At 40.1% G+C, this 18278-nt stretch overlaps 2 protein-coding genes across 2 annotated transcripts; both read right to left on the reverse strand.

Moving 5' to 3' along the window:
- Window positions 1–716: 716 nt before the first annotated feature.
- On the reverse strand, window positions 717–4941 carry islr2 (immunoglobulin superfamily containing leucine-rich repeat 2). Its single transcript, XM_026175854.1, has 2 exons — window positions 4656–4941; window positions 717–4078 (listed from the first exon to the last, which is right to left on the reverse strand). The coding sequence occupies exon 2, from the start codon at window positions 4067–4069 to the stop codon at window positions 1931–1933; it is 2139 nt and encodes a 712-aa protein (XP_026031639.1). The 5' UTR covers window positions 4070–4078; window positions 4656–4941; the 3' UTR covers window positions 717–1930.
- A 6195-nt stretch (window positions 4942–11136) lies between these two features.
- sema7a (semaphorin 7A (JohnMiltonHagen blood group)) lies at window positions 11137–18278 on the reverse strand. Its single transcript, XM_026175861.1, has 14 exons — window positions 18067–18278; window positions 17742–17878; window positions 17113–17154; window positions 16919–17014; window positions 16531–16633; window positions 16288–16398; window positions 15878–16020; window positions 14488–14666; window positions 14082–14190; window positions 13368–13551; window positions 13064–13176; window positions 12587–12732; window positions 12371–12429; window positions 11137–12257 (listed from the first exon to the last, which is right to left on the reverse strand). The coding sequence occupies exons 1-14, from the start codon at window positions 18185–18187 to the stop codon at window positions 11854–11856; spliced, it is 1947 nt and encodes a 648-aa protein (XP_026031646.1). The 5' UTR covers window positions 18188–18278; the 3' UTR covers window positions 11137–11853.

Raw genomic sequence — 18278 nt, forward strand, 5'->3', positions numbered from 1 at the left:
AACGGGAAAAGGGCTTTTGAAAAGGAAACTGACCTTCAAACTAACCGGAAGCCGAACAGCTGCGGTAGCAGAAATAAGACCACCGGTCTCAGCATGTCTTCATGGGAATTTCCATAGATGTAAGTGCTCGTAAAACTCAGGATGAACCCTGTATACTATAAATGAAACCTAGACACTGTAGGCTTTAGTCCTCCTCTGTACATTGCTGTACTCTGTAGGAGTCCTTGCTGCAAGTAAAATTGTTGAAACGTAATTCTAAGACTCTGGTAACTGCTTAAGTGTTTTGATAAACATTCTCCTATTATCATTTCACATTTTTATATAAGATATTAATTTTAATCCACTTGCGTAGTGTGATAATTTTCTGCCGAAAGAAAAGACCTGAACTGAACCATAAGCGAAAAATATAGACAAAGGGAGGCTTTGTGACTGATCGGAGCTCCAAAACGCAGCAGTGTTCAGGCTTCTCTGTTTTTAATCCCCTCTTTTTTAAAGAAAAGAAAAAAAGCCATGCCATAATAATCACTTTCCAAAAAAGGAAGGAGAATATCTTACATTTTTAAAGAAAAAATGATAATTTTTCGTAATCGAAATAATCATTTGGAACATAATTATTCGAAATGATATGGGGATTCTTTGTTTGTTTGTTTGTTTGCTTTTGTTGTTGTTTAATAAAATCGGAATGATAGTTAAATCCAGAAAAATCCACCAATTTGTATAGTTTCACATGTTTTATTAATTCCACTTACATAAAATTATATCAAAAAATCTTAAAAGGTCACGTTTTTTGTTTTGTTTTACAACATAGTTCACAAAAAATCTCACTTTACATATCAAATTACAAGACAGTGAAGCCGACAGACGCTCACTGCGCCCATTTGTTAGGACTTCATTGGAAAATTGATTTAAAAAAAAAAATAAAGAAAATTCACGTGGCTTTACATCACAAGTAGACAGTCACATCTAAAAGTCCTATATAGACTACACTATTAGAAAACCGCACAAGGAGTGACATGCCATGGACACGTTCACCGTAAAAAGCGAGAGTACAGCAAGCACCCGTCGATTAAGAGGTTAAAGTCGCACATTTTTAAAGCCTTACGTTACACGTGGAACAACATGTTGTTGGTAAATAACCTGGAATTTCCCGTCAAGCACATCGTCACCTCTGAAAGCTCAGTTTCCCGTTTTTGGACGCACAGGACAGCGCGCAGGGCGCCGCTGTGCGCGCTGTCAGGTGCAACAGCGCCAAGCGCAAATATCATTTCATCAAACACATTAATCCCAATCTTTCTCTAGTTTCGTGGACAAGTTGAGTGGAGCCAGAGTGCCGACACCTGAGAAGATGTTAAATGGCCGTTATGAGATTTTAACAGCCTTGCACAGACACACGCGGCTCAGTGAGAGAATCTTGTCCCTGATGTCAGTTTATTTACAATGACTTCATAGAAAATCCTGTTTTTTGTTGTTTTTGCTTGTTTAAAACGCAGCGAAACGGTGGGTAAAATTTTGTGCACTTTTTTTCTCCTTTTTTTTTTGCTGCCTCGAATTACGCGCATTTCTCCAAGTCTCGCCTTCGCGAAATTTGCTCCCATATGCCCGTTCGCGTACGTCCCACAGATGGGGTAAACGTTGGTGCTTTCCCGTCGGTTTTGAGGTCCGATAAAAGATATAAATCTGTGCTCGGTTTGTAAACGTGAGTTACTCGTTTTAACCTTACGGAAACTACAAATGTCACATGAATTCAATCACAATCGCGGTGATTGAAGGAGTATTGAGGTAAAAAAGTTAATGATCCCTTTTTTTTAAAGACAAAAATCACACGGCATCGTTTTTTTCACGTGAAGTAATGATGTGTGTGTTACCTGCTTGAATATAGGCTACTTGAAAGCAAAATATTTTACAATATACTCGCAGACGTCAGCGGAGCTCAGCGGCTTGGCTGCTTGTAGTTGCCGTTGATTTCCTCGGAGATGTTGACGGCCTCTGCTCCCAGCGGTAACCTGTCACTGTACTCCGAGCCAACTTCAAACTCCTCCTGGTTGGTCTTGGATGATGATCCGGGGATGGACTCGGTCACCACGCTCCCCTCAGCCTCTTCCTCTCCTTCTCGTTCCTCTCCGTCAACCTCCCCCTCCCCCTCGCCTAACTCGCTGGTTTTCTCTGACTCCACGAAAGATGGCCTGTGATCAAAATCTTTTGTCATTTGCTTCTCCATCTGATCTGGATTCTGAGCTTTCATGATCAGCTTGTAGGTTTTTCCTTGATATTTGTATAGCAAATGACAGCAGGTGGCTCCCAGCAAGGGGACAGTGGCCAGACCCAATAGGAAAATGCTGACAACCACAATTATGAGCAGGGAGGGGATCTTCTTTCTAGTTGTGAAGACTACTTGGACTTGGCAGTCCTTCCCCCCATAGGTGAGACAAAGTGTGTAATTGGTGCCAGGCTGTAAATTATGGAAGCGGTAGGAATTAATTCCCTCCTCTATATTGGACCACTGAACCATGGAGTGTCCGTTTCCAGTATTTACACAGAGGTAGAGCATGTCCAGAGTGGTCTTGCTAGATGAGGACTGGTACAGACCCAAAGGTTCCTTATTCACTGTTTCCTGGTTTTCAGTTTGACTTAGATGAAGATTAGATTTGCTTTTGGCAAGCTGCAGTGGATTCAGCTGCACTTTGGCCTCCGTCTCTGACACTTCTAATGCAATAACACCAAAGTCAAAGGTGTACTGCTTCAGGTCTTCCAGGCTCATGTTGAAGGCATGGTTGGAGATGTATTCACTGCTTTCTCTAACACCGCACTTGCCTGTGAATGTGTGTGTCTTAGGAACAACACCGGTCTGCTCTGTTTCATCGTGTTTGTCTTTTGACGTTTCGGGACTTTCCTTTGTCTTCTCATCAAGCTTTGTCCAGTTGACCACATTATTTTTGGAGGGCTTGTTGGGGTCTGCAGGCTTTTTACCAGACGGACGGCTCTTGTCCACTGTTGAATCGATGACTGTGTTGCTGGCTTCCTTTTGGGTGCCTGCCAGAGCCACTTTAACGCTGCTCTCTGCTTTACCCAACTCGTTCACCGCAAAGCAGCTGTAATTCCCATCTTCCTTTTTACTCACACGGGGGATGATGAGAGTTCCATTTCTAAAAACAAGAAATCGATTGCTGGTTGTTTTATCATTAATTGGCACATCGTTTATTTCTCCAGTGGAGGGCAAGGGGAAAAGATAATTTTGATTTCCTGCAGTCACCTCCCAGGTGATCTGTGGCTTGGGGCTCCCTTTTGTCTCACAATTTAAGATCACCATAATACCTTCATACAGATCTGTGTTTTCTATGTTTGGCTGATATGTTATAGTGACAGCAGGGGGCTCACAGTCCAGTTTAGGAATGCTTGAAATCGTCGTACCCTTCAGATGTTCAGGGGCCTCGCACACAATTGAATTTGGCTCGGGGACAGAAATTTTAGTTGTCGTGATCCAGTCCCTCAGCCACTGCAGACGGCAGGAGCAACTGAAGGGATTGCTAAAGATCTGCAGGTGAGACATAGCAGTGAGGGCGCTGAAAGTCCCCTCGACAATGGTGGTAAACCTGTTGTTGTTAATTCGAAGCGACCTCAGGTCTTTGAGCGTGGAAAAGGCATCCTTTGGGAGGTTCACCATTTCATTGTTGTTCATTTTGAGAAGCTGCAGGGCTGTGAGACCGCGCAGATCTTCCCATGGAAAGTTCACAATTTTGTTGTGGCTGATGTCAAAGTTGCGTAGCTGAACCAAAGGGGCCAAGGTGCCTCTCTCTATGGTGACTATTTCATTGTGGGCGAGCCACAGAGAGGTGGCCTGAGTGATATTAACAAAGCTTTTGCTTTTCAGGATTTGGATTTTATTGGCAGAAAGGCTCACGGTGGTAACATTGGAAGGGAGACCAACAGGGACCTCCAGCAGGTCTTTGTAAGCACAGTCAGCAAACTGATGGGAAAATTTATCCTGGCAGCTGCACTGCTCTGGACACGTCTGCACAATGCCAGTCATAACAGTCCACAAGGCAAGGAGCTGTAAGAACCTTCTTGCCATTTTCTGCACCTGCAAGCATCAATTAGCAGACATTAGCTACGATCAGACATTTATAAGAGCATTATCCATTAGAGCAATCACACCGACGGAAATGTACTGCGGATGCTTTTTTATCTCATATAGATTAAATGTGTTTCTCTGAATGCCTTAAAAACAGTTTCCTTTTATTTTCTTCGCTACACAGAACAACAATGTTTGACGAACAAGCGCACATATGCACATAAGTTGTGGGTCATATTTGATTTCAGATGCCCTCCTCTGAGCGCGTCTGCACAGGCAGGTCCGGGTAAACTGGCGCTGTCCGTGGTGATGAAACGGGCTCTCGTTAATGGGTTTTCTTTTAGTTATTCGAGAAGGTTTCACTCCCAAAAGCACTTAATGCTCAAATCAGATTTTTCCCGATCAATTTGCGGATTATTAAAGCATTCGTGCACAAACGCCTTTGTGACACAGACACAGAATTAATCCGCGGGTTGATTTCTAGACATTTTTGTATTTGTTTTAAAGTTTTGATCCGGATGCTGCTCCGTCTCTCTCTAATTTCATGCAGTAACTCCCGCATTAGCTTATTTTTCCGTCATCTTACCTGTCCAATGTTAACTTCAATTCCCGTGTCTTATAAATCACCCTCGGAGTTTACAGTCCACTTGAAACAAGTTTAATGTTTGAGAAAAGTCGAGTCCTCGGAGGTTTCGGATCCTTTCACATGCTTTGTGCAGACCTGAGCGCAGATGAAGGACGGTGGAGGGATCATTTTTCTCCCGGTGAGTCGCTGTTGCGGTCCGACGGCGCTTTTTTCTTCCTCTCCGGAGAGTGTGGGAGCCTCTGCGCGTCCCCGCCGCTGCGGCGCGAGAAAATGAACGTGAACGCGCAGCCTCTCCCAGCCCCTCTCCGTGTCTATTAAAGATACAGAAGCTGCTCTTGGAGGGGTCCTCCGCCCTCCAAGAAAATCCATAATTTAGGATCCGATGTTTAATTTATTACTCCGACCTAAGCCCATCTTTGACCTCATTCGCTTCACCTTCAACCCTTTGTCTTTAACTAAAGGACACAGGTAAACACAAAAGTAACAGTTTGCACACGAAGTGAAACATTTAAAGTGTTCTTGTGATTAGGAAAAAACTGCAAAGGCACTTATATTATCTAGTATTATCTTTAATAACAATGACAAATAAGGCTGGAGAGAAGGTGAATTCTGAGGAGTCCAGTGTATGGACAGGCTCTGCATAGAGCCACAGGATACCCGGATCATTTGATGGTGTTAGACTGCAGCTGCACCGCATCGTGAAACCTGCTTTAACTTTTTGTTTTTAATAAATATATCTGATTTAACGCAACAAATTTCGGGTAAATCTCAAATGAATTACTTTTAATTTTCGTAAACAAAAAAGCCAAATTCGTGCACATTTTATTTTGTTTGGCAGCTAGTCTCGTGTCTTATTTAAAAGGCTTCTGTGCACCAGTGACTTTCAGCCTATCGCTGTGTAAATAAACATTACATTATATAATCATTATAAGCGTTTGAGTCTTGCAAATTGGTGGTTGCGTTTAAGGAGAAGGGTTTCCTGCTCAGATGCCGCCATCTTCTGGTGGACTTCAGAGGTGTCAGACGTAAATAAAGCAATGCCCCTTTTTATTTTCAGGTTTCAAAGGTTTCAAAGTAATCCAGGCCTTAAACCTCAGGTTTGTTCTCGCTAGTAATAGCAAATCCATAAAAATAAAGCTTTTATGATAAAACTGAATAAAATATCGCTTCCTTGTCCTTAAAGTTACAGTTTAGTAGTGAATTTTACCTAAAATAAATTATACATATAGAAAGTGTCTTTGAATAACAGAGATGCAGAAACGTGTGCATAAGCACAGAGCCATGGCTCAGTGTCAGAGTGTCTAATGAGTCTCACAGGCCTGAATGTGCGCTTGAAACCGTTAATAATTCTTAATAAACAGCCACCAAACAGCTTAAACGACAGGTTTCGTCGTTTAAGTGAATTTTAAATTAAAATTCACAATTCACTGTCATGAATTTGTCTTACCTTCGGTGTCTTGCTTCCACTACGATAAAATCGCACTTCCTGCATAGCTCTTACCTTACAGCTGTGTGTGTGCTTACATAAAACTTATCTTTCCCCTACTTCCCCTTTTCTATATACCGGAAAAATTCAACTTTCACAAATTATTATGTTGGCCAAAGTCTTAGCCGTGTCTCTAATAAAACTTGTGTAAATTCTGTTGTTGTTGTTGTTGTTTTACAACGACAGTTTTGGTAAATGAGCTTCCAGAACTTTATCTGCAACTTTATTTCTTACAATTTAAGTTGAAAGTGTCTTTCTGACAGATGTCTTTCTTTATCACAGAGGCTTTTTCGTCATCATATAGAAAAACCGTTAAACATCTAACTTCTTTACACTGACAGAAAGGGGAGTTTTACTCGTCTGTATGTGGCCTGCCATGTAAAATGATTCTGACACCTCTGGTCTAATGCACAGATTGCAAAGACATACTAAACATTTATTTAGCAATAAGAAGAATATGAATATGAAATAACAATGGTAAGGAGGTCTGTGTACAGAAATGGTTAGGATTCCTAAACAGTTCATGTAATGAATGTCTGCACTTCAATCACATCTTGCTTGTTTGATTTAAATTCCACTGCCATGGTGGACAAAAGCAAAATTACAGAAACTGTATCACTGTCCAAATATTTGCAAACTGGAGCTTATCTAAGGAGGCAGAGTACCCCCTCAACACATGTACGGGCAATTTAGAATCATCAATTAGTCCAACTGTGCATGTCTTTGGACTGTGAAAGGAAGCAACAAAGGGCAAAAGACAACCTGCACAAACTTCACAGGAAAAGCTCAGCCTGTACTGCTATGAGGCAGAAGTGCTAATCACCACAAAGAGTTTAAATTCCCCAAAACCTCTTTTTAAAAAACAGGTCTGGGTAGTGTTCATTTTCCTATCCAGGTAATCACCTGGAGATTTATATTCTTCCCTCGACCCTGTCACGATTTGTTTAATTGTCAAGTCTCAATATAACTTGTCTTTTGGGTATCAATTTACTTTTTTTTAATTTTAGGTTTTGTTTTGTGTCAGAAAGTAAAATAGATTCTGATACGGAACTAACGTACTCTCTCTTCCCTTTCCTCCTTCTTGGCTGCCTGCTCGGCTGCCGTACAATTTCCTGCTGTATTCGTGATTCAAGTCCCTGCGGTAAACCATCTAGATTTCTATCTTCCTTATTTTCCAGATGTCTTTTTAAATGCTTTAAACATTTACTTTAACTGTTTATCTCACCAGCTCTTTGCTCTGAACCTGCTTCTGCTCCCTCTCTTCACACCACATTTTGTTTCACACCTAATGGAGTACATCCCCAAAGTATTTCCAAACGTGTGCACACTGTAAATTTGTACAGCCTTTCAGATCATTTTCAAACGTCGTCCAGAGTATGTTTATTTAGAAACTTCACAACGCTGTGTTGAGACTTCTCAAACAAAAGGCTTTTGGAAACAATGTGATTTAACTCAGTGTCACAAATCCTAATGTGGCCCTGGAGAGGAGTGATCATTTTAAGTGATTTATTTTAAGATTTAATTAAACACAGCAGTGGAAAATGTCCAGTACAAGCACAGCTACAAACAACTTTTTAAATTATACAGAATATGTAAATAAATAAATAAATAAATAAACCCATCTACTTGTCCTACTAGGGATTAAGTTAGGAAACAAGAGGACACACAGATGTTCCCAGGTGTCACTACTACCCCCAGTGAGCATACTGGCTACCACCAATCCCATGAAGATGACAGAAGGACTAGGGTTTAAAATCACTAGGACAATATATTTAAAAAACAAAACAAAAATACAAACAAACCCTGGAGAACAAAAAATAAAAAAAATAATAAATTGAATGGTAATTTATTTTAAATTAAATTCAAGAAAAGTACAAACACTTAAAACATAAATGGATAATAATCTGCACTCGACTGGAATTTCAAAAGGAAAACAGAGAGCAATTCGAATCACTCACAGCATGAATATGCCTTCTCTTATACATAAACACACATGTCGAGTAGGCTAATTACCAAAACATTCAAGTACCCCAAAGCTCAAGCAGCTACAGGTTTAGGATTTATGAGGAAGTACTGTACAAATAAAATCAAGCAATGGCTCATCTGGTACTTTGTTGTTTATTTTTTCCTGCTCTTTTTTTTTAGGTTGTTTTGTCTTCTACTTCAAAGGGAAACCGCCACACCCAAGTTATCACGGAATCATCTGTCGTGACTCTCAGACCAAAAGAGAACGTTTTAATTTTCATGTAACACACCAGCACCTACTACAGCAAGTGCAAACAACTCAGAAGTGACAAAATCACAAACCATACCATAGTGCACATGCATACCTTGGAGGATTGCACTGAATCACCCTCCAAGGCCTATCACACCATGCATGTCGCATTTCATTTGTTACCCAAGGAATTCACGCTATTCTGAGTAATGTCGACTCCCCGGGGACCTTGGAATTGCCATACACTACACTCTGAGATAATCATTTTCAGGGTGAAATGGGCATGCGAGTATTATTCTAAGCCTTGGCTTGTAGGGTCAGGTTAGCCATGGATTTGTGTTCAGTTCAGGGTAGGCGTTGAAGCGTGAACCGATGTCGGGTCTGTTGGATAACAGCGACCTCTGCTGGCAACGGATTGCAGTTACAGACAGGCATTGTAAATTCATGTCAGGCAAAGTATCGTGCGTGCTTAGAAACTTTAAACAACATGACGCACATGTGAAAAGCTACATTTATGACATTTGCTTTCAGTTCTAAGAATTTCCTTAATCGGAATTTGTGTTTGTTTTCCAATAATTTCCTTCCTGAAGTCTTCCTGTGAGAAGAAGGACAGGAAAACTTGGGAGTCGAGGTCCTGAATGAAGATTTACTCTTATCAGAACAGAACAGAAACCAAAAACATGTTTGTTAGTCACCATATCTGTGACCTCAGACACCAATGCAGCACCAGCTTAGTCCTGTGATACCGTAAGTGTTTCTTAACATAGTCCTAAAGTAAAGCCTATCAGTGATGCTTAGCTGTAAGTCCTCTATAACACCACTTGACACATTTCTACAACTTGATGAGTGACTCAGAAAAGAACCCAGACATAAACAAAACATGAGTGCATGCAGATGGTTTACCAAAGGACAAACCTAGTTGTTAGATCAGGGATTATGTAAATTCTGTCTTAAGCCACAGATTTAGTAAGCTTCATTATAATTATAGTAGCCTAAGACAGACAGAACAACATATGAACCATAAACAGTGGAAAGTACCATCTCCTTCTACAGTGTTAAATATTTGTGTAGACAGTGCAGATCAAAACAGTTAAAACCATGTGGCTGTAAATCAGAGCCCACAACAACATAGTGTGTCAGTGGCTGAAAGGGCGTGTTTTCCTAGAATGAAACTGCAACAACAGGGTTTGGTCAGCAGAGTGTGGCCAAAAGACTGAGACCACTACTGTGAGAGCCAAGTTCAGAGTCAAGTGTTACACTATAATGGATAATGGATGCTGTGTTATCTCATATTTGGAGACAGGATGAGAGAAGCATAAACAACACTAGGTTTCCATGGAGTTTCTGGACTTCAATTAGTTAATCTGAAAGAAAATCTTACAACCTTATCGGACTCCACCCAAATTCCCATTTGTTTTTGTCTATGCACATACACTGTAGTGCCCCCCTTCCCCCCAAAAAATCTCTTTACATAAGCAGGATGTACTCTGTGCAGTCATTAAGAACGCTGAGACTAGATCTAGGTAAAAGACAGCTTAAGCTCAAGATCCTTGCTTTGTCATCTGCCCTCTTGTCATGCTGAAAGTTATTTACTGAGTACTCTGGCTGATTAAAACACAGCCTGCTAAGATTAAATAATAATATCTTACCTAATAGGATGACTCCTAGTGAACAGTAAATTGTCACACTCTTTTTATGATGAAGAAATCATTACAAGACATTAGCAGGTTTTCTTATCTCTTTAAATATTTTGTGAATAATGAAATAAATAATACTTTTCATATAAAAAAAACCTTTTTTTTTTAAACATTCGGGATTAAATAATTTAATACCGTACCAAAATACATGTGTGTAAGGCAACATGATGACACAAGCTGTAAAGAGACATTATGTTAAATTCATAGAATTAAAGCAACACAAGGCACAGCTTACTACATTCTGGTGTAAATAAAGTTTTAAGTGGTTTATTAGCTACATTATTGCTCTATAACACTCTTTATCAAGGGACTAAAGCAATAATTCAGGTAAGGAATCTGACTCCATCTCAGGCTACTGAGGCCAACTCTGTGTTCTTTAGAGGTTTTCTCTACAAGGTGATTGCAATAATTCATTTTAACAAAATATTATGTGCACAATATTATGGGGGCAGCAGCACTTGCTTAGGCTGCTGCCCCCGCGACCCGGCCTCGGATAAAGCGGATGAAGATGGATGGATTATGTGCACTATTTTATTTGTATTATAGTATAGGTCATGAAAAAAAGAAAAAAAGAAAAGTGCTATCAGTGCTATAATACTGTGTACAAAAATAAGATTTTTTTTTTTCCCTTATGGAGGTACTCCATCTTTAACATCCTTTCCAGTATAATAATACGCCTCCTCTGCACTTCCCCAAACCGTCTCAGCCGAGCTGTCCATCTGATCGACTCATTTCTAATCCCAACAAAACAAAATCCCTACCACCTCCAGCTCGGCCTCCTGTCTTTTTTGTCACTGCCGCCGTCTTCAAACCGTACATCATAACAGGTCTCACTGCCATCTTGTAAACTTTCCCTTTCACTCTCGCTGTTATCCTTCTGTCACAAATCACCCCGACAATCGCTTCCATCCGCTCCACACTACATGCACTTGCTTCTTCTCCTCGTTTATGCATTACCCCTGCTGTGGATGAGCAATGCCAACTCATCCACCTTCACTATCCCTACTCTGCGCCGCGTCAGGAAAACACATACCCAATTTCAGTGAGTATGTGTTAAAAATTATAACACTACAAATAGGCCAACTTTTTGCATGTTTTGGAGTATTTTTGACATAACTGCTTTTAAATACTGAGAGAAGCCATTTCCCAATATGCAAAGCCAAATATTTTCATTGTGCATTTTTAAGATACCTTTCTGAGCACTGAGGCAAAAAGAAGGTGGAGACACATTCCTAAATTATCGGGTCAGCAGTGCAATGTCAAAACAGATAATTTACATTTTTTGGTTCTATATGGACCAGAGTGGAAAGAGCTCTCTTCCCTTCAGTTTGTATAAGACTTACAATTAAGCAGACTTACTGTTTAAAGATTGTCTGTGGCCCTTTGACTGGAAGCTTTCCCACTTACACTCATAGTTTAATAGTGTTGTTGACTTGAGATATACATTCATGTAAAGAGGAATTACCTCTGATTACTTTCTGTGCCTTCCATTTCCTTGATTGTGATAAAAGGAAGAAAGGTACTCAGCTAAAGTGTTTTATGTAAGATGCTCCGATGTTTTCAATCACCATTGGAGACCATTCAAGCTGTGCACTGCTGACCGGTTGTACTGCTTTCTTTTTTCTTTCCCCTTCCTGTTCAAGCCCCTCTTTGAAACAATAAAGGTTTTTCACAGCAGAAATGTTTCTGTGTTAGGTTCCGCTAAAGGCTTGACATGGATTTCCGTTAGTGCTGCATGAGTACAGAGGGCCTGACATTTTGACAATGCAAATTAAAAGTAGCGAGTAACAGAGAGTCAGTTCAAAAAGAAATTATTGCTACAAGCAGCGTGATCCATGTCATCTCTGGAATAAGAGCTGGTGCAGCGTTCCAGTTGTCAGGTGTATTGCTTTTTGAGCACTTTTTTGGGTCTTGGTTCTCTATGAGCTCGTATGTTCCCACCACTTTGATGTAGTCTTTCTCTTCTGAAATACATCTGTACGTGCCATACTTCTCCTGTGACATGGAAGGAATGAGGTGCAGACAGTTGGTAAGCATCTGCAAACAAGGACTCTTTTGGCCTTTTTGCTCCCATGTATACTCAGCGTGGTAGGAGTCTATGGGACAGGACAGATAGAAAGGCACACCCTGGGGGACTGAATGAACTGTCCTCAAATGCACTGATGATAGTGGAGGTATCTCACGTTTGGTCCGGTTTCTTGGCTCTTGGAGAAAAGAAAGAAAGGGGGGGAAAGGGAAAGAGAGCGATCAGAGAGATCAGACTAAATTTGTTCCTGGAGTCTACAGCAAGATGAATAAATGTCTCATCATTAGCTACCTTTAACTGTTAAACTGCATACGTTTGTTTTCCCATCCACGATATTCTGAATGCTCCCTCTGCAAAGACGAATAAAACACGTTTCAGTGAGTGATGTTTCTGCAAGATTTTTTCCCTCTTTGATTATCTGATTCATTTCTACAGCTGTTTCAGGTATTGTGCAAAACATAATAAAATGTGCCAGAGGGTCTTGGTAAGACTGCTGCTCGCACTTACGGGACAGTCGAGGTGCATCCATTGTTAGTCCAGGCACAGTATGGATCCCGGGCCAGAACACATTCTTCGCAAGACTTGCTGTACTCCTGACAACTCTGAAGGTTCACTGCAGTTATTCTCTCAGCAGACCCCACAATTAATGTTTTCTGAGCAAAGGAAGACAAAAATCTAAATTTACTTTAAACCTGAATGAAAAGATTTTCTTTTTGGGGAAATTGTAGACTCTATAGCCTGCTTATTGATAGATTTGGCTTTTCCTGGCGCAAGACAACTAATGCACACGAGGTGTTTGTCAGCTGAAAATAGCTGCATGTGAAGCACAAAAGCAATGACCTGACAGATAAAATGCGACGCTCTGCAAAAAGAAATAGCAACATCATGTTTCACTGAAGGTGGGCGCAGCTGAGAGAAACACTGATGCCAGAACGGCAAAGCACAGTGCTCTGCACTTAGTATGGCATTTTAAATGAACCCTACCTTTTTAGAGTCAAGCTTCATTGACTGTATGATTGAAGAGTTGGAGAGCTGCGTTTCAGATATGATAAAAGGTTCTGACCCAGACTCCAAGACTTTATGGATCTTCCCGGAATCTGTTGGAACAGGAATTTGATATTGTGTTATTTTTTGCAAGTGATATATCTGGCTAGGTATTTTTAGCTTATTGTTCCTAACAGATATTACAGACAATGCATTCTTAAAATGTAAGACAATTGAAAGGCAGCGAAGGCACTAATGACAAAACAAGATCCCAAGGACCCTGTGCTGTTGAACAATGACATACCAGTAGCTAGAAGCAGAATGTTATAAAATCTTTGGTCTGCAGCCTGAACTCTGTCCACGACTATCTTGGTGTAGTTGTTGGTGCTTATATAAAAAGGATCTGAGTCAACCCAGTCGGCCATTTCTGAGTGATCCTTCACAATATTGACTGTGTGACGTGGCAAAGCCTTGCTGTTCGTGGAACACTGAAAAATAAATGCAAAAATAGTCTGTATACTGCATGAAAGGCAAAAAAAAAAAAAGAAAAGAAAAAAAGTCCAAAAACAAAGCACAGACAAACTTTTCCACATCGTAAATTACAGGGGTGGTTTTATTTACAAAATATAGCAACATGAACAGAAAAAGGACCACGGTCGGTGTCAGCCCCTTTTTGAAACTTGCATTATGGTTGTGCCACAATGAGGGGAAACTGCAAATACAAAGGTCCTTCATTTGTTCCATTTAATCTCAGTGGATGTTAAATAAATAACCACAGTCTCTATGATGGAAACAATGAATGTGATGAAACAGTCCATGCACACAGCTGTTTCCATGTCTTTTTTTTTTTTTTTTTTTTTAAACCACAGGTCGTACTCATGCACATAATATAGAATAAACTGCTTAGACTGCATGTGAGCAAAACGAAAATAGAAATGTAAAAATAAAACAATTTAGAGGAAGTTGTCTGTAAATTCTGTTTCTGTAAAGTAACATAGCAACATAATAAAGTTCTTACCGTTCCTGGCCTTGGTGTGGGAACGTTGTCGTTGTAGCCCTTGAATTTGGAGTTCTCAAATATATTTTCAATCATTTTTATTGTATAGATGCAGACTGCTGTAGAATTCCTAGAGTGGATATAAGAAAGAAAGATTGCCAGAGCGTTCATCATAGGTTTAAATCATCTGTGAATTTGTTATTGCCTCAGCTCATGGGAGTGGAAGAAGGGCAACACCCTTGAAAAGGAGGACAAACAGTTGACCAACAGTCTAACATCATGTGTTTTTGGAGCTACAGTCCTAAGATACAAGGAATGGAAAGTCATGTTGCTAAAGCAATACTACCCATCTTGATGTTTTGCTTTTGATTGTGGTGTCACTGTCATGTTTGCATGTTGCTTAGATATTAAAAATGAAGCATCTAACCAGTTGCTTGTGAAGAGGGCATAGACCCTGGTGTCTTGCCAGTTGTCTGCGTGCATCACATAAACATCTTGGAGGCGGTTAAAATACAGCGACTCCTTTGGAATTCCACACACAAGACGGGCCTTGAGGAAAGATGTCCACATGTTCTGGAAGAATCGTTTTGATCCACCTTCATCCACCTGAAATATGATACCGACAGGAGGAAACTCATTAATTCTGCTTCGGCTGAAGGTTATTCGATACAGTTTCCATTACGTTGAGCTGTATCAGAAATGTGAAACGAGAACACCTGAACACTTTTAGGGCAAGTCTCGTTTTGCACAGATGTCAAGCGAGGATCCCGAAAACAACATTTTAGCAAAATGAAAGCTTTTCGCGCTGGTTAATGTAAAGTAGATGAAGTCCAATTTTTTGGTATTGGTGGTGGGTCAAAGGTTTGTTTGCTTTTGCTTTGTTGTGCAAATGAATATTTTCTTGTGATGGTTTTAAACTAACATGACTAATGCAACATCCTGATATAAGAGGAAATACTGGGTGAGCATAACTACTGCTTCCATAAAAACATAAAGCCTAACATCAACATCAAGCACCTCTGATCTGACAGACTTTAGTATCTTGTTTCCTCTTTATGGAAAATTATGCAGATTATTACGGTAAAAGAAACATGGCAAACCATCACAAAACAATATTAGAATTATTCACAATTGCTGCCTTTAATTTAGATTCAGTACAGCAGGCGGTGGTAAGCTGAGTTGTTAAGATCATCTCACAGGTTTTGTGTTTTTTTTAAGCTGTGTCATTTTAGGCAACTGTACTGTTGATGTGTCCAAAAAAACAAAAAAAAAAAACTGAACTGACTGACTCAACCTTCCCTGTGCTGTGCTATTATCACACCCTCTCACACATACTGAGCCAATAATGCCTCTCCTTTATTTTAATGGGCACGATCGCATTTTGCCATTCATTATGAATATTGTTGTTCTAAAGCTTACAACATTATTACAACATTTTCCAACTGTGTGGCAAGTGAACTGAAACCCACTTCAAATTTGCTTCAAGTACTTTGGTATTGGACATACTCTGTCAGTGGCAGAGCCTTGTACTCATGCCAAACGCATTCGCAAAACTTTATCCAATTGTAGATCAAATTAGACTGAAGGCCAAGTTCAAAGGTGGGTGTGGTCCATCCTATGAGGACTGGGCACAAAGGGTCCCAGAATGAGCGGGCACAATCCACCTTCCAAAATGCTTGAAAAAGGTTTGCTTATGTAGTCACAGCAAGACTTTTGATTGTTCCTAATTCTTGAAAGTGAGATGAAGATGTTTTAGAGAATTTATCTGTACGCAAAGTTGAGTTTCATTGATGTTAGCTCAGCTTTTTTCACCATACCTTACAAACTCTGGCAATCCTAGATATCAGTGGGTCAGCCTCTCGGTTGTGGTCTGAGTTCTTCTCACGGAAAAAGACATAAATTTTCTCATTGTCTGGGTCGTCCTTCCGCTGCACCCATGACGCAGAGACGAATGTGGGCTCTGTGAAAACATGATAAAAAGATTAAAAAAAAAAAAAAAAAAAAAAAAAAAAAAAAGTGTTTACAGTGTAGCGCGAACTGAAAAACCCCCAAAACAAAACAGAAAGCCTGCCACATCAAACTTGAACCAAAGCATAATTACCCTACAATGAGGTGAGGAGTGAACAAGACAAACTTTTAAGTCAAACATATTCTGATTATACGACACCAATGTATTAAATTACAGTAGTTTTCCTCCATTATAAAATAAGAGCAGGTATTTATTTACCTGAGACCCAGCTGTCATACATCCAGACATTAGTCCTGTGGCCAGCTTGTCTTCTGAACTGCAATGTACTTCCATCAGCATCCAAAGGTGCTGCTGCATACAGATCCCCTTCTAAAAATAGCCGATACACCAAATTGACAGGGGCAAAAATGTTGAATTTTTGAATAATCAGTTACATTAATCTGCACACTGATAATTAAAACCTTGAAAACATGGTAACTACAAAAGCGGCGCGTAACATACCTACTGTGAGCGATAGGGAGTTCTGTGTGGAGATAAATGGAGAGATTCCTGTCCCGTCACGACTATCGAATATTTCAAGAGACTGATTGTTCACTGAAGGGCGCTGCAGGGTCACAGAGAGTCAACAGAACACAGTGACATTACTTCAAGAGAACTGTGATGGGAAACCACAAAACACCAGACACCCAGCACCTTCATTAAATTATAGATGAGGGCGCCCAATTAAAGTTTAACAAGAAGCACCAGAGCTCCACTCCTTAATTGGCTTTTCTCTGCTGCTAGTTTATGGAAACTAGTTTAGTTTCCATTAACTTGTCACAGAAGTGCAGAAAGTCACACACTTTTAGTCTACGGTTTAACACATTTAACACTTTTTAGAATCACTCACAAGTTGCCAGCACTCTGGTTTCTGTCCGTTCGTCCCGCAGACAAACAGGTTGTTCTGAAACTTCTCAATGACAGTGATAACATTTTCACAGGGGTCCTATGACACAGAGAGAACTTTGTTATGGAAACCGATTCTATATTTCATTTTCACAATGCATTTATTAGCACATCTCTGATCATTCTGTAATCACCGACCTCTTGGCATTCCTCTTGCCCCGTTGCATTCAGATGAAATTTCTGTCAACACATTGATTGTAGACAGATTAGCCATAACTTTAGCAACATTTCAAAAACATAAGCAGCATCTGAAACAATCACTAAGAAACTAATTACAACACTCTCTACAGAAATAGCTGTCTGATAGATTAATAAAAGGATAGACTAAAACCAGTTCCCTTAATTCAAATGTCTTCTTGATTCCCTTCAGCTTCTCTTCCCATAGCACAACATCCATTAGTGATATCAATGATAAGACCCATTTCTTCTCTTATGGTCAAGAATCATTTACTTATTATAAATTTAACATTAAGATAAAAAAAAAAGTCATACTGACATTTCTGGTTTATTACATATTCTATTCTTAATGATTCTGTCGGTGCCATGAGCTCAGCACCTGGACCTCTTAATGAGCACTTTGAGGCTACAGTACAAGGTCTTGTATGGCAGACAGACGCTTATTAGGACTGTCACAACCATCTGTTGGTTTTAATGGCTACTGCTTAACCCCACAGGAATTGAGGGAGAAAAAGAAACACCACCAACAACATAATAAGAAAACATAAATAAAGAACATCGTTAGTTTACGATATGTTGCTCCAACCCACCTCTATGACGTGGAAGTCGTCCACATTGAGTTTCAATATAAAATCATTGCCTCCCAGGTACAGTTCATCTGAGCCCTCCTCATAGAACAACACACTGTGGTTCTGATTAATTTGGTATTCAAGCCCAACGCTTATATCTGGAGGGTGAAAAAGCATCTCATAATCACGCTTTAATCAGGAATTACGGCATTCTGCACTTATATCAAAACACGAGAAGATGAATCGGATTTGTCCTTGCAGTGTTTTTGACTAAAGTGAATAGGAAACAAACACTAGAGCTTTCGTAATGTAATACTGCCACTGCGTCGATGTTAACGCAACCTACCTTTGCTTAGAAGTCGAGGAGTATTTTTGGACCCGAGAGTCGGTGTATCCTTCAAACCAGCAGAAAGAGCTGGCTGTAAATGCCCGACAAGCCAAAATAAAGAGAAAAGAAAACGCTTCATATTGCGCCTTAGCTGCTGAGCTGCACTACAATCCCTTTGCACCCTCAAAATCAATCTGCTCTACTCGCTCCATCCTCTTGACTATAAAAGC

The sequence above is a fragment of the Astatotilapia calliptera genome, chromosome 7 (assembly GCF_900246225.1).
Source record: "Astatotilapia calliptera chromosome 7, fAstCal1.2, whole genome shotgun sequence".
Lineage (NCBI taxonomy): Eukaryota > Metazoa > Chordata > Actinopteri > Cichliformes > Cichlidae > Astatotilapia > Astatotilapia calliptera.

Coding starts and splice junctions, on each gene's coding strand:
- islr2 (XM_026175854.1), bottom strand. CDS start 4,069: ATGGCAAGAAGGTTCTTACAGCTCCTTGCCTTGTGGACTGTTATGACT.
- sema7a (XM_026175861.1), bottom strand. CDS start 18,187: ATGAAGCGTTTTCTTTTCTCTTTATTTTGGCTTGTCGGGCATTTACAG. Junction 17,155..17,741: donor ACGACTTCCACGTCATAGAG/GTGGGTTGGAGC, acceptor ATGTGTTGACAG/AAATTTCATCTGAATGCAAC. Junction 16,399..16,530: donor CTCCCTATCGCTCACAGTAG/GTATGTTACGCG, acceptor GGCTATTTTTAG/AAGGGGATCTGTATGCAGCA.